The sequence below is a fragment of the Pseudorca crassidens genome, chromosome 11 (assembly GCF_039906515.1).
Source record: "Pseudorca crassidens isolate mPseCra1 chromosome 11, mPseCra1.hap1, whole genome shotgun sequence".
NCBI classification, from domain to species: Eukaryota; Metazoa; Chordata; class Mammalia; order Artiodactyla; family Delphinidae; genus Pseudorca; species Pseudorca crassidens.
Genome location: NC_090306.1, coordinates 96,538,163 through 96,555,025, shown reverse-complemented (window position 1 = coordinate 96,555,025; position 16,863 = coordinate 96,538,163). Strand labels below are relative to the sequence as shown.

The window sequence follows — 16,863 nt, the reverse complement described above, 5'->3', positions numbered from 1 at the left end:
TGCATGTGCTGTAAAGCACATATATTGCCACAGCTAAATTAAAAAAGAAAACAGGACAGTTTTAAACTAAAGGATTTCAAATGCTATTAGAATACTTCCCATAAAGGAAATATCTTTGTTTCTCAGTGTTAAGGAACTCCAAGCTGCAACTCCCCTGGAGCCTGGCAGAGAAATATCACTGTAATTGGTATGAGTACCCAAGTACACTGACAATAATTGAGGCTACCATCCCTGCATTATACTTGATGGCACATCGTATTAAAAAGGAACAAAATTATAGAGGCGAGGAGCTTCCATATGATACACCAGAGCAGTAACTCCTAGATGAGGCTTACAGATACAGATTTTAGAACTAGAATGAGCCAGTTGATGAAGGCCTGGAAATAAAGTCAAAGTATCAGCCTGTAAAGCTCCATACCACAGCAAAAATAAGATAAGCAACAAATAAGACCATGATGTTGCCCCCGACTTCACTTGTGTATTTGTTTCCCTAAAAGTCATCTTAGAACATTTGCAGTCTTGTAAATGTGCAGTTTATTCTTTAAGGATGCCACTTACTGATTCTACATCATTAGTATAAATTAAGAGGCAATATCGGGACTTCCCTGGTGGCGCAGTGGTTAAGAATCTGCCTGCCAATGCAGGGGACACGGGTTCGAGCCCTGGTCCGGGAAGATCCCACATGCCACGGAGCAACTAAGCCCGTGTGCCACAACTACTGAGCCTGCGCTCTAGAGCCCGTGAGCCACAACTACTGAAGCCCGCGTGCCTAGAGGCCGTGCTCCACAAGAGAAGCCACCGCAATGAGAAGTCTCTGCACCGTAACGAAGAGTAGCCCCCGCTCACTGCAACTAGAGAAAGCCCCTGCACAGCAACGAAGACCCAATGCAGCCAAAAATAAATAAATAAATAAATTAATTAATTAAAAAAAAAAGAGGCAATACGGTTAGAGAAAAAGCATTAAACCAAAGTCATTAGCATTGTGACCTTGTGCAACATTTAAATTATTTGAATTTTACTTTCCTCTCCCTCAAAATTAAGAGCACTTATATTTATTGGTTGCTTAGCATGTGCCAAGTGCTTTCATGTATCATCTTATATAATTCTCATATCACCCCAACATAACTCAGCCTCCTAGACCTCCCTGTTCTATGAAGCCAGTCTCAGTATATTGCTATATCTCTCCCCAACCCCCCAACAACCCCCTGCCGAATTCTATCTTCAAAAATTTGAAAAATGTAGATTTTTCTGCATATTTTGGGAGGAAATGGGGGGTGGGGTTATTTAACAAAACTTTTTAAACATACTCCTTTTTTTTTTTTAACCATCTCTTCTTTTTCACCAAAATTTTCTATCTTCCTCTAATCTCAAAACATCCTCCTCTCTCTTGGACATGGTTCACCCAGTCTTTCTCTCAATGGACCCCTTCTCAAAAATTCCATCTTTAAGCTTAACCCTTAGCAAGTCAAAAGTACCAGGAGTACCAATTGTCCCTCAAGTTTGCCCTTACCAGACCCCTCAAGGCCTCCACTCCAACCAGTATTTGAGGTAGACACTATTATTATTCCTAATATATAAAGGAGGAAACAGAGGCTCAGAGTGCCTAGCTGCTCAATCATACAGTTAAAAAACAGGAGTCAGATTTTGAACCCAGGTTTCTTTGACTTCAAAGCTGATGCTCTTTTAGTCTCACTGTGCTATTCTTCCTATCTCACTCCCAGAAAAATATCACCTGCCCTACCATCACCATAATCCTATACTCCCTGCACCCTAATTTGCAGTTGGAAGGTCAGGAGGTTCTGGGTCTTACTGTAAACAACATAACAGGCTGTATCCTGTTCAACCAGAGGGGGATAAATGAAACAATCTTTCTTGGCCCCTCTTTATTCCTAATATCCACTCCCATCTCTTCCTCCTTCTCATCATACTCCCCCATCCCCTGAGAAAAGGAGGAAAGAAGAGAAGATAATATAAAAAAAGGGGAAATAAGAGAGTAGGCTAAAGGAGGCATGTGGGTGGTTTTCTGAAGCCGTTTTTACTTGGTCAGAAATAGAAGTAAATTAAAGCCCTCTAAAAGAATGTGGAATGCTATTACACCTTCTTGTACTTTACCTCAAGACTTGTTTATAACTGCTAGAATACTCAAGAAGTTCAAAGAAACTTGAAGAAATGTTTCTTTCTTTCTTTCTTTCTTTTTTTTTTTTGCGGTACGCGGGCCTCTCACTGTTGTGGCCTCTCCCGTTGCGGAGCACAGGCTCCGGACACGCAGGCTCAGCGGCCATGGCTCACAGGCCGAGCCGCTCTGCGGCATGTGGGATCTTCCCGGACCGGGGCACGAACCCGTGTCCCCTGCATCGGCAGGTGGACTTTCAACCACTGCGCCACCAAGGAAGCCCAAGAAATGTTTCTTGATTAACAAGTCACTGAAAGAGGATTTTAACTGAATCATTTAGTTAAATAATAATAGTTACCATTTATTGAGTATCTCTTATGTGCCATGATTACTGAAAGGGTAAATCTAATGCTTTATAGATGACCTGGCACAGTTCCTGGCATGTAGTAGGCTCCCAATGAGTTAGATTAAATATATCTTGAATCTTCACAACAGCCCTAAAAAGTAAGGGGTTTTTTTGGTTCCCATTTTACAGTTAAAGAAACTGAGATTCATAAAGGTAAATAATCAGCCCAAGGTAACATAGATAATAAGGGAATCAGGATTAGGAAGGCAGATAATAATAATTGCAGTCACTGGGTTAATGCCTTACCTAAATTATTTCATTTTATTGTTACAACTACCATACCAGTTAGGTGCAATTATTATCCTCCATTTAAAATGAAGAAACAGACTCTTAGAATGATTAACAATTTTCCTGAGGTCATATGGCTGGCTGATAAGCCAAAATTTGAACCCAGGTCTAACTCTAAAGCTCTTACACCACTTAGCACATTGAGGCTGTATGTGCCTGGAGAAAGGTTAGCATGCTGTCATATGAGACGCTTTGCAGGGATGTATCCATTACCCTGGTGAGTTGACCAGTGTTCAGGGCCCTCAGCCTTATGGACAGAGATTTGATGTGGTCATCCTACTGAGCATAAATCCATTTCTCAGGGACAGACTCACATTAATCAAACTCATGAGACTCAATGAAAGATCAGAGGGCCAGTTTACTGATAAAGAAAAATGTAACTACATTTGAAGTTCTTGTGACCAGGGCATTCTCTCCTTGTAGGCAGACCTCTATAGGAATCCAAATTTTAATCCAAAGCTATTTACTAAATATGGAATCCAAGCAAAGGGAAATAATTAGATGAGTTAGAAGTGTCTGTCACATAGTAAGGACTCAGTAAATCTTGGTTGTGAATGTTATTGTTAATAGCCAACCACACTGGGGCAGGGGGCGGGGTGGACCATGAATCTCCTAAATTTATGAAAATTTTTGTATGTGTACATATGTGCATTTTTCTGGGGGAGAGTCTATATCTTTTATTAAATTATCAAAGTGTTAGTGACCTACAGGAAAAGTCAAGAGCCATAAATTCTACATGAAATTCTACACAGAATCCTGAACATTTTGATGGAGCAAGTAAAATTTGAATTGGCTTGATATTCTCCCAGAGCTAAGGCTGTTATGCTATGTTGCAATTTATTTTAATTAAGTATAACCTCTTACATTATGAGTCACTTTTTAGGACTTTTTTCTCCCCATATTATCTTTCCTATATGATTTCTTAGCACTTTTGCCGATCTTATCATTTATTTCTCATTGAGTTCATTCAAAATCGTCTCCCTTTGGAAACGACATTCTTTTTTTTTTTAATTTATTTTATTTATTTTTATTTTTGGCTGTGTTGGGTCTTCGTTGCTGCGTGAGGGCTTTCTCTAGTTGCGGCGAGCGGGGGCTACTCGTTGTGGTGCGTGGGCTTCTCACTGCAGTGGCTTCTCTTGTTGCAGAGCATGGGCTCTAGGTGCACGGGCTTCAGTAGCTGTGGCACGTGGGCTCAGTAGTTGTGGCACGTGGGCTCAGTAGTTGTGGCTCGTGGGTTCTAGAGTGCAGGCTCAGTAGCTGTGGCACACGGTCTTAGTTGCTCTGCGGCATGTGGGATCTTCCCGGACCAGGGCTCAAACCTGTGTCCCCTGCATTGGCAGGCGGATTCTTAACCACTGCCCCACCAGGGAAGTCCGGAAACGACATTCTTAACACTCAGGCTCTTCACCTGGAGTAATCAATGACAGGCAGTAGTACCTATTCTGTGCATAGGGTACCACATTGGTAATAACAAACAATACTTTGTTAAGAAAAAAACATAGCCATACAGCTAAAACCTAGATTCCTGCTCTTCCTTAGATTATCCGTAAGGGGGTGGAGGTGGGGAGGATTACTTCAATTAGGGGGAAATCCTGTCTCCTTTTACATTTCCCTTTCTGTCAGAACACGCTTTAAAAGTTCCTTGAATTACAGCTTCTTTGAAGATATATCACAAATCTGTGTCTAAAAGGATCTAATTCGGAGGAAACCCAAATTTTCTTCTCTTCCCGTATCCATTCAACAAGAGTTATTGAGTGTCTTTTATATTATAGGTACTTTTCTAGGCACTGGAGTTACTAAAATGAATAAGGATTTAGAGTATAGTTAGGGAATGAGACCCATGAATTAAAAATTATAATGTAGTGTGCTTTAATAGAGTTATATAATAGTGATATGAGAGGACAGGGGAGGTAGGCTCTACTCTGTTTCAGGGTATCAGGCATGGTTTTCAAGAAGGGATGACACTTGATGGGTGAGTAGGAGCTAAATGAGCAAACACAATAGGAAAGGGGCTTTTCCTTCAGAGATAACTGAGTTTATAAAGGCATTGAGGTATAAGAGGACTTGCTGAAATAAGAAAAAATAAAAGTTTGAGGAGGAAGAATGAGTACAGCTGTAGATAAGTACAGTGAGCCCTTCGTATCCATAGGTTCCACATCCATGAATTCAACCAACCTAGGATCAAAAATAATCAGAATAAAAAAATCCAGAAAGTTCTAAAAAGCAAAATTTGAATTTGCTGTGCTCTAGCAGCTATTTACATAGAACTTAAATTGTATTTACAACTATTTGTGTAGCATTTACATTGTATTAGGTATTATAAGTAATCTAGAGATGATTTAAATTATATGGGAGGACACAATATTGTAAATCAACTATACTCGAATAAAAAATTTTTTTTTTTTCGGTACGCGGGCCCCTTACTGCCGTGGCCTCTCCCGCTGCGGAGCACAGGCTCCGGACGCGCAGGCCCAGCCGCTCCGCAGCACGCGGGACCCTCCCGGACCGGGGCACGAACCCGCGCCCCCTGCATCGGCAGGCGGACCCCCAACCACTGCGCCACCAGGGAAGCCCTAAAAAAATTTTTTTAATTAAAAAAATAAAGTATATGGGAGGATGTGTGTAGGTTACATGCAAATACCTCACCATTTTATATAAGGGACTTGAGTATTCGTGAATTTTGGTATCCATGGTTGGGAGGTGGGTTTTGGAACGGATCCCCCTGTGGATACCGAGGGAGGACTGTATGTAGGTAGCAGACAAAAAGAAGCAGAAGTTGAGGGACTGTCTTCCTGAGAGCCCTCCTTTTCTTTGTGAAGAAGCAGGCAATGTCATCCGAAGTTAGGGAAAAGAACAGAAAAGAGCACTTAAGGAGACTACTGAAAGTTTGGTAAAGGGGAGGTGAGGTTAACCATGCTCATATAGAAGAATTACTAGGCAGTATGGAGAGACCATCTGTGAGAAGCATTAACATAGCTGTTAAAACTTCTCTCTGACCATTTAGCGAACCCCGACTCTCCTTTCTTGTCTCCTCTTCATAGCAGTTTCTAACTGGTCTACCTGCTGTAGGGGCACCTATCTTTCTATTGCCCAATATTCTCCTTGGTATTTTTGTAACTTCTATGTCTTAAGCACAAAAAATATTTTTGAGCACCCACTGTGTGGCTGGTTGCTACAGAGCTGAATACAATGTCATCTGCCCTTAAGGAGCTTAGTGATAGGTAATAGGCGAGGAATTGAGGGGGAATAAATATGTAAATAATAATAGTACTAAAGGCAGGACATGAAAAATGCACTAAAGAAGCATAAATACAGTGTTTGCAAGTTCAGAGTTCACAGCCCAGCTGAGAATATCATCAGACCCTCAAGCAGCCCATCTATGTAGAACAGGATTCTTTTAAGACCTTGAAGAACCACCTGTAATGGAGGGTAACCTGGAAGGTTTAGAGTTATTCCATTAAAAAGAGTGGCATTGATCTGTAAGCGTTATAGAGACAATTCATCTCTAGCTATTCCATCCAAGTGAAAGGGCTTCATTGCTTTACTACCCTTTCAGCTGTCTGAGTAAAGCAACCTATCTTCTGACTTCTTAACTCCTGTCAGTCTCACCTGCCTGGATGCTACTCTCTTGATAGTGGTTCACTCCAAAACTAACTCTGTTCTTGTTCTCACGTTGGACCTGCTGAATCAATCCTATCCAACCCCAGCCAGCTGGTCCTAACCTGTGAGCCATTTAATCAAGCAGCAGTTTATTTTTTATTTTTTTCAATTGTTTGACTCCACAAAACTCAGAAGGCACTAACGGACAGCCAACAAACCCATCCCCGTGGTGCCCTGAGTGAAGACAAGTCAGCTTGGATATATGATGGACTAAAATCCCACCACCTAAGACTCTAAGCAGTGAAATGAACAGCCATCAAAAGGCAGCAGTTTGGGACTTCCCTGGAGGTCCAGTGGTTAAGACTCCGCACTCCCACACAGGAGGTGCGGTTTCGATCCCCAGTCAGGGAACTAAGATCCCATGTGCTGTGAGGAGTTGCCCAAATAAATAAAAAATAAAATAAAATAAAAGCAGCAGTTTATATTAGCAGACTCCTTTCCCAGAGAGCTTCATATCCCCATTAACCTACAATCTTTTTAGCCTCGTGTCAATCAGCCACATCGTCACTACACCAAGCCTCATGCTTACAGTAAACAGAATCCTGAACTTCATGGAGCAAGCAGAATTTGAATTGACTTGCAACTGAATTCTCCCAAAGCTGAGGCTATTATGCTATACCAAAATTTATTTTGATCAAGTGTAACCTGTTAGTTTAAGTTCAGTTCCATTTGTTGATGATTTTGAAGCCTAGATTTTCTTCTTCATCAAAGGAGATGATCTTGTGGTTTTCTCCTTCATTCTATTGATACGGTATATCACAATGATGATTTTCCTATGTTGAACCACTCTTGCATTCCTAGAATAAATACTACTTGGTCATGGTGTATAATCCTTTTGATATGTTGCTGGATTCGGTTTGCTAGTATTTTGCGGAGGCTTTTTGCACCTAGGCTTTTTTGAAGGGTGGGCTTACTATATTAGGTTTATTAAGAACCTTTCACTTCTTGCCAAGTGAGTGTTAGTCCCCTAGTGAGTATATCTCTCAAGAGTGTCAATATTTGTAACTACCTTGCAATCATAATATATTTTTGAATTGATAAAATCATAGTAAGAGCTTATCTTTTTTGTATCCTATTTTAGAAGAACAAACTTTAGACATCAGCAATAAAGATATTTCTGAGATTCTTCTCACCTTAAATTCATAACCAGTACAACACTGAAGGTTTCCAATGTACAGTTAATGAATAAGAAGGAGGTTCTCAATCTGCTGTCATTTATGTCATAGCATCATGAGGGAGGGTTGGATATTACTTATTCATTAGACTAGAATAGTGGTTGGCACACAGTAAGCCATTAATAAATACTTCTGATACATGAAAGAATGAATAAATTCAATCTTTGTATTTTGTAAAGAAAAATTGCTTAACCCCAAGATTTATCCTAAAACAGTGAGTAGTGTTTTATTTGTTTTTTTATTTTTAAAAAATCAAACAAAACATGAACCATTTATCATAGGAATCTCAGAAGCCTGAACTGGATGGCAATGGGGTACATAGCAGCTCCAAACTCTAGCCCATTCCCTGGTTTATGAACAAGCCTCTGCTTGTTTAGAACGCAAACCTACTCTGTCCCCTGCCATACTCCACAGAAAAGTTGCCTTGTAATTGCAGGTAGTACTGTATATAGTCCATATGATGAAACCTGAAAAGGTGTTTTATTAATTCAGTTTTCAGGCAGACCCCAAAAAACCCATCGGGGGACACATTCTGGCTCATGCTTCAACAACAAGAATAAGCTTGCGAAAGGGAAGAGGAGAGCTGAGAATTGCCAAGATTTATGACAGGTAAATATTTCTTATCTTAATCAGATTCTTGCGCATATGATATTATATAGAATTGCCTCTCCTGAGAGGCTATAATTATTCCACTGGCAGACACTACATGTTTGAATTTCCTTCTCAAAAAGTATGCAATTCATTGAGAAGTCCCTACTGTGTACTGGGTTCTAGGGATTTGGAGATCTTGTTGACAAATTGACTTGGTCTCTGACCTTTCCAATCTTACAGTGAAGCTAGAAAATGAAATGATTCCAATTGAAGTGAGGTAAATAGAGGAAAAGTACAGCATGTGATAGGGATGTTCTTCTTTCTTTCTGCCAGTTTTTTTTTCAGGTTTCAGTTTAAACACTGCTTCCTCAAGGAACCTTTCCCTGACCCTTACATTCTAAGCTAATACTCTATATTACACCTTTTATTCTTTCACAGTACTTTACTTATTTAATTAACAGTTATAAGCTTAGATTTTACCAGCAACAAACCTAAAGCGATTTGAATTGGGGAGGCATTACCCACCCCTTCCTGAGCGTTGCTGCTGACCCTTCTCTGTGGACCTCCCCCATTTTTGCCCATCTGAGGGGTTGGCAGGGGAGGGTACCCCCACCTTCCCTGCAGCTGTTCCTCAGGATTCATGACTTTGACTGGGTCTAGAAAGGTTGAGCTGGAAGGGGTGGCCCCTGGTCACTTTCTGAGCACATGTCTCAGAGACCTAGGGCTGGTGGGAGTGCTGCTGGAGCTGGATTTCAACACATAGGGTGCTGCTGGGCCAGCTGGTAGGGTTGCTGGGCTCCAGGCCTCTAGCTCCAGCTCTTGCAGACCTAGGCCCCTCTCTGACCCGAGAAAGCTCCTCAGGCCCTTGAAGCTGATAAACCAAGAGAGTAAGGAAACATTCTTTAGAGTGAGAAAGCTAATGTTTCAGCCACTTAGAGATAAACTGCAAAACTAGAGCCTGGCATGGGGCTGGGGCTAAAGATTTTTCTCGAACTTTTCAAGATTTGCAAGTATGCAGCTTGGAAGGAGGCTGGTGGTTTTACTGTTAAAAAAGCAATAACGTGGCTTTTCCTGTAAGGCTTGCATAGTACTTCTTACCCCTCTCCTGTCTCCCCCTGCAAAGATGGTGCTGGAATGTTCTGGAAGGTCATGTCAACTTCAGCTTTCCTGTGGAAACTGAAGCCATTGGGGTTTTCTGTCCAAATTCAAAAGGAGTCATATATGTGTGTGTGTGTGTGTGTGTGTGTGTATGCATATATGTAGATGTACATATATACACATACACTCATTTTATATACATGTATGTACATGCAAGTATTATAATATACATATATACATATGCAAATATATGAATAAACTTTGACAACATAATTGATGTACATGGTAAAAAATAAATAAATAAAATCAAACAGTACAAAAAAAAGAGTTATAAGCTTAATAAGTTTTTACAGAGAAACCTATTACATATCAGCTGTTCTAGATTCTGGGGATAGAGCAGTGAACAAAACAAAAAGACAAGGCCCTGCCCTCATGGAGCTTACATTCCATTAGTAATGATTTATGTAACATATGTCATCCCCACTAGACAGTAAATACGCTGAGGACAGAAATACTATTCTCTTGCTTACCACTGTATTCTTAGTTCCTCGGACATAATAGATGTATTTGTGACTGACTGATTAGCCAATCCTGGCAACAAGGTAAAGATTTGTAATAACTCTTTACCCTGGGGAAGGAAAAATCAGCCAAAAAGGAATCAGATGAGCTCTGTATCTGGTTTTGACTATGAATCACAGTACTTACTATGTATTGTCATTGAAAAATATTAAATAATCAGTTCCCCCCTCTATCTGGTTTTTATTCAGACCATTTTGCTTTTCATCATCAGTCCCTGTAGAAGACTGTGATACACATATGCAAGTGCTATGCTTTGTAGAGCTTCAGCAATCTCTAGAAATTTGTTACAAATGTTCTTTGTTGAATTAAGTAGATAGTAGGATTGTTCCATAATTTTACTAAAATTTCTTGGTCTATATCTTGGACAGATTGCTGTGCTTAGAACTTTCTGAAACATTTTTCACTCTGAATTGTAATCATCTGATTACATGTACATCTCCCTCACTACAGGGACTGAGTCTGGTTCACTAATGTCCCCAGCACCTAGCATGGTCCTTGGCACATAGTAAGAGCTCAATAACTATTTGTTGAATTAATAAATGAATGAATTCCATCTACATGTTCAATCATTTGTATATTTAATCAAGTCCTCCAAACTTTTAGGAACAAATAACCTCTGCAGTTTTTACAGTCCTAAGAGAACACTAGGGTTCTGCAGTCTCAACAAAGGATAATTAAAATTATCGTAGAAGTTAGTCATGTCAACTTTTCATAAATCTGAATAAAAATAGCAAAACTAGATCAGAACTTAAAATGTGAAAACTTAATTTGCTGTGCATCTTGTACTGCCTTCTTTCTGGTCTCTAAAGATTTCTCACAAAGAATTCTCCTTGACTTTAGAAAAAATTTTTGGTAGAGAAGATCATGATGCTATAAATGATAGCTAACACTTACTGAGTGGCTACTATGTGCTAGGCCTGTGCCAAGTGCTTTATTTATTTACTTTTTCATTGTTTTTAAGGACAACCTTAAGAGATAGAGATTATTATCCCCATTTACACATGAGGAAACCAAGGCCCCAAGTAGTTAGGTAACCACTGCCCCTCTACAGTCTATTTTAAACACAGAAGCCAGAATGATCCTTTGTAACACCAAGTCAGAGCATATCTATCCTCTCTTTAAAACACTCCTATGGGGCTTCCCTGGTGGCGCAGTGGTTGAGAGTCCGCGTGCAGATGCAGGGGACACGGGTTCGTGCCCCGGTCCGGGAAGATCCCACATGCCGCAGAGCGGCTAGGCCCGTGAGCCATGGCCGCTGAGCCTGCGTGTCCGGAGCCTGTGCTCCGCAACGGGAGAGGCCATAACAGTGAGAGGCCCGCGTACCGCAAAACAAAACAAAACAAAACAAAACACTCCTATGACTCCCCATCTTAACTCAGAATAAAAGCCCATGTCTCTACACTGGTTTACAGAGCACTACATGAATGGCCCTATTCTTATTCCTCCTGTTTTCCCCCTTGCTCACCATGCTTCAACTTCAGTGGGCACCTTGATATTCCAGAAACATGCCAGTCACACTCCTCCCTTAGGGCCTCGCCTCTGTGATTATTGCTCTCCCTGCCTGGAATAAGCTTCCCCTACATAGCCCTCTCTCTGGCTCTCTCCCTCAGCTCCTTCAAGTCTTTGATCAAATGTTACCTTCTCAACAAAATGCCTATCTTGATCTCCCTATTTAAAATTGCAGCTAGCCTTGTCCCAGTTTCCATACTTCCAATCTCCCTTATCCAGCTCTATTTTTTCTTTCCCTGTAACACTTATTTTCTAACATATCACATATTTATTTATTTATTATGTCCATTATTTATTGTCTGTCTGTCCTTCCCCAAAATATAAGTTCCACAAGGCCAGAGATCTTTGTCTATTTTTTTCACATACGGATCTCAAGTGCCTACAACAGGGATATAGGAAGTGCTCAGTAAATTTTTTTTCTTTTTTCTTTTTTTTCAATTTTTGGCTGCATTGGGTCTTTGTTGCTGCACGCGGGCTTTCTCTAGTTGCAGCAAGCAGGGGCTACTCTTCGTCGCGATGTGCATTGCAACGGCTTCATTGCGCTGGCTTCTCTTGTTGCAGAGCATGGGTTCTAGGCACACAAGCTTCAGTAGTTGCAGCACGTGGGCTCAGTATTTGTGGCACGCAGGTCCTAGAGTGCACGGGCTTCAGTAGTTGTGGCGTGCGGGCTCTAGAGCACAGGCTCAGTAGTTGGGGCGCACAGGCTTAGTTGCTCCTCGGCATGTGGGATCTTCCTGGACCAGGGTTCAAACACTCCCCTGCATTGGCAGGCAGAGTCTTAACCACTGCGCCACCAGGGAAGTCCCAGTAAATATTTTCTTAATGAGTAGGTGAATGGACTTGCCCCACATCACAAAACCAATAAGTAATGGAACCAGGATTAGAATCTATACTGTCTGAATCTAGGGTCTACACTTTTAACCACTACACTATTTCTTAGTTTATTAAGGATTATCTATTCAGGGTAGTAATAGCTAGTCTGCTATCGCTACTCCCATGGCTTCAACTACTACCTTATACAGATGTAAGAGAAAGACATTTCTTGTTAAAACAGAATTCCCCAAGAATTGAGCAGAAAAGGGTTCTCATAATTCCCAGGAATACAGGAGTGACTACAAAAGGGAACCTAGCCTTTTTCCTTGAATAGCCTATAGTTACTGCTTCTGTAAGTAACTATAACTGGCCCTCAAGTGTATATTTTCTCTCTTTAAAACTTTGAGTGAATAAAAACCCCATTTATTTTATTCTACTTAGCATATCTGAGATCAGTGAACATTAAAACTCTACTGAATTCAAAGGAAAATCAAATTTTAAACAATTACAAAAAATGAAAAGGCATACAAATGGTCAAGTTTCTAAAGTCATTGTTTTTTATTCTGTTTCAAAACCAAAACAAACAAACAAGCAAAAATCCCTGGTTCAACTTAGCAGATACTTTGCTTGGCTTCCCTCTTTCTCAACTCCTTGTCTTCCTGCCATTTTTAAGTGACTGACTATTTTCCATCAAAGTCAAAAAGTTATTTTCTAATTCCACTCACGCCTTCTTATTCTTCAACTCCAACTTCAGTCTAGCAAGACCTACTTTATCTATAGCTCATGTTCTATCCTCCAGGGAGATTCCTCTGCTCTTTCTTAAGGGAAGTAACCTTACCCATGGTGTGCTCAAAGTATACTAGCTAATCTGCACCCTCCAAACAAAACAAAACAACCAAACAAACAAAATGAAAAAACAAAAACCAATTTTGCTTGACAATATAGCCTACTGATTAAGACCATGAGCTTTGGAATCAAATACCTTAGTCTCTAATCCTGGCATCTTCAATTCCCAGCACTGTGACCTTGATCAAATTACTTCTCTGAACCTCAGTCTTCTCATCTATAAAATGTGGATAATAATACATACCCAACAGAGTAATCGTAAAGTTTAAATGAAATAATAAAAGGGAGACTGACACATAATAGTAAATACTTAATAAATGGAAGCTATTAATATTACCGTACAGTCACCATAACCTGAATATAATAACAGCACAAAGTAGCAGTAGGCTCTTTCTCTCATGGTCAGTAATTTTCAAATTCCTATTTTTAGTCTAACATTTTATTCAAGTGTTAGATATTCATTTCCAACTACTTGCAGACCTCCTCTACATCAATGCCCCACAAGTATCTCAAGCTCAACATATCTAAACCTAACTTCTTATTCTTCCTCTCTTTCTTATACACAAAACAAGCTTCTCTATTCCTACCCTTTTGTTTGTGCTAGAAATGGAATACCCCCATTTCTGTCTCAAAGGCTTCTGTGAAGTCCTCTATTATCTATGAAATCTTTCCTGATCAACCTAGCCTGCATAACTTCTTTCCTTAGAGTTCTATAACATATACTGACTTTATGGAACTTAGCTTACTTTGCATATTTGTTATGTCATAGCTCACCTTTTAGGCTTCTTGAGAGTAAAGACTCTGTCTCATTTTTGTAAATTCTATGGGGTCTAGTACATGCTAAAGTATGATTTTCAAAGAGTTAAAAACATCACTTTCTGCAAATAAGCATAAAATGGACGTGTCAAAGATTTTATTCAACTCCTTAATTAATGAGGAAACCACTGATTCAAAGGATAATTTGAGGAACAGAGATTTATGTAGTTGGTCAAAGCAATGCTGAAATAAATTTGCTAATAGATACAAAACTGGTTAATATCCTACCAGGCAATAAATTGTAAAATTTGAAGCTGTCTTTTCTACTGGAGAGAAATCAATTGTTTCTCTACACAATGAAATTCATTTCCATTGCTGTAGACTGGCATCATAAGAATAATCTGCATTGTTATCAGTTTTCTACAAATTAATCTCTACTCCTATAGAGCTGTAGAATAAATTAAAAGGTAAAATTTAAAAGAGCATGAAATCATGACTCGTACAAGTATAAAATGTCAAAGATTTTATTTAACTCATTACCTCATGCAGGAACCAATAAGATTTTATAACCAGATCAAAGGAAAAATCAAATTACCACACATATGTAGTCAAACAAGTAATGCTGAAATGAATCACAAATTGATAAAAAATGGGTCAATATCCATAAGACAATAATCAATTGCATTCCTCCTCACACAATTTACATTTCTATGAACCAGGATAATTTGTATGACTCATAGTTTTCTACAGCTCATGGAGTTGTAAAACAGCTCAAAGACAATGAAAGCCACGGAGTCCTCATAGATTTGGATAACCTCGAAGGATGTGTTAGGCAACCTATTTTTTCGCTGAAGGTACTCAGTTATCTTTTAGTTCATTTCAAAGTCTTTTATGGTTTTTGCCTACATTAGTCTAGTCAATGGAAATGTGCACACCCATTTAAAAATTTTTATTGAGGTATTTGATTTACAATACCTGTGTCCCTTGCATTGGCAGGCAGATTCTTAACCACTGCGCCACTAGGGAAGTCCTATTTGTAGACTTTTTAATGATGGCCATTCTGACCAGTGTGAGTTAATACCTCATTATAGTTTTGATTTGCATTTCTCTAATAATTAGCAATGATGAGCATCTTTTCATGTGCATATTGGCCATCTGTATGTCTTCTTTGAAGAAATGTCTATTTAGGTCTTCTGCCCATTTTTCGATTGGGTTGTTTTTTTGTTATTGAGTTGTATGAGGTACATACCCATTTAGAATCAGATAAGCCTCCAAGGGTCTGCTACATAATACCTGACAGTGCACTGTAAGAACACACAGTTATCCCTTTTTGCCTATTTCCAAGTGTGGGGTAGTTTTTCTTGATGTTTAGAACCTTACATATAGAAGTTGTTCAATAAATGTTTGTGATGGTTGATAATACTTGTAGGAAAATTCTGTAGTCCACATTTAGCTGTACCAACTCACATGTCTCTGGAGACTCAGACTAATAGGAATGTGATGCTGTGACATGAATATAGTATTTATAGAAATAGAGCTTTTTATAAACTTCTGTTCCTTTGTATTCTGTTAGCCCTGAGATGCCTGAAAATGAAGCCACCTTCGCAATAACTGCTGGAGGAATTGGGGATGCCAAGGAGTAGGTGGCGAATTGATGCAAATTGCTTCTTAGTGCTTATTAGGAGCTGAAGAAATGGAAAAGCAGTCTCAAATTTCAGATCTTGAAGAGTCTGTTTTTTTTCATGTGTTATTAAAGGAAAGTCAGCAAAAGAGAATTAAATCATATTTATCTTAAAGGTCTCTGATTTACAATAACTACACACTGTATGTCGGTTCAGGAATATAAATATGTACATGAATGAATAAACCTTTTGAAAAATAGTTGGGGAAGGGGTACCTCACTTTAGCTTCCCAAAGTGAGCCACTAAGCAGATGGCAAGTCTAAGAGCTCAGAAATGTCTCCTCCTCCTAACAGCTGCCCCCCAAACACTTACAGAAGTGAATACACTTCCAAATGAGGGAGACATTTAAGGGAAGAATGTTTACAGGACACACAAAAGAGCTTTTTTATTTATGATATCAAACTATATATTCATATTTATAGCAACAGAAAAGAAACATTAAATTAAGCTAAATTTTAAATCATTTGACATTTCGACAAGTTGAAATTACCTTTTAAAAATGTATTTCTGGGGCTTCCCTGGTGGCGCAGTGGTTGGGAGTCCGCCTGCCGATGCAGGGGACGCAGGTTCGTGCCCGGGTCTGGGAGAATCCCGCATGCCGCAGAGCGGCTGGGTCCGTGAGCCATGGTCGCTGAGCCTGCGCGTCCGGAGCCTGTGCTCCGCGACAGGAGAGGCCACGGCAGTGAGAGGCCCGCGTACCGCAAAAAAAAAAATTTTTTAAATTAAAAAATAAAAATGTACTTCTGATACATACATATTTTACTGGGAAGGTAAAAAGGAAGGTAATTAGGAACTTTATAATTTTGGGTGGTCAAGATAGCATGACTTTTTGGGCCTCTCACTGCCGTGGCCTCTCCCTTTGCGGAGCATAGGCTCCGGACGCGCAGGCTCAGCGGCCATGGCTCACGGGCCCAGCCGCTCTGCGGCATGTGGGATCCTCCCGGACCAGGGCACAAACCCGCGTCCCCTGCGTCGGCAGGCGGACTCTCAACCACTGTGCCACCAGGGAAGCCCAGCATGATTTTTATATTTTAAGTTTTGGGTAGAGAATTCAGAATCTTCTTTAAAATATTAAAATTAATTTAAATGTAAAATTTCTGGATACTAATTTTATAAATGTATAAAAATATTGGTTTCTCTAATTAAAGGAAAATAAAATGTAGTTTTCAAAATGTATGTATGATAAAAATATTTATTAATTAAAACACTAATAATATAGTGACAATCTTTATAGATCTCAGAAAGATTTAATATCTTATGTTGCATCCACTTGTATGAGAATTCAAGTATTGAAAGTACCACTTGTTACAAAAGGTATTTGACTATCCTTAAGTCATTTACTCACCA

The 16,863-nt window shown here is 39.6% G+C and overlaps 1 protein-coding gene and 1 non-coding gene across 5 annotated transcripts in view; one reads left to right on the top strand and one right to left on the bottom strand.

Annotated features, from left to right (window-relative positions):
• DMC1 (DNA meiotic recombinase 1) overlaps positions 1 to 15,630 on the top strand; it is a 39,661-nt gene extending 24,031 nt beyond the window's left edge. For all 4 annotated transcript variants that reach the window (XM_067698099.1, XM_067698100.1, XM_067698097.1 and 1 more), the window contains 2 exons: positions 8,135 to 8,251; positions 15,408 to 15,630. In XM_067698099.1, the coding sequence (XP_067554200.1) occupies positions 8,135 to 8,251; positions 15,408 to 15,477 (187 nt within the window). In that variant the 3' untranslated portion in view covers positions 15,478 to 15,630. The remainder of the gene's footprint in view (positions 1 to 8,134; positions 8,252 to 15,407) is intronic.
• Positions 6,575 to 6,726, bottom strand: LOC137203071 (small nucleolar RNA SNORA79). The gene has a single exon (XR_010932898.1). It is a non-coding gene; the product is annotated as a small nucleolar RNA SNORA79 (small nucleolar RNA).
• Positions 15,631 to 16,863: the final 1,233 nt, after the last annotated feature.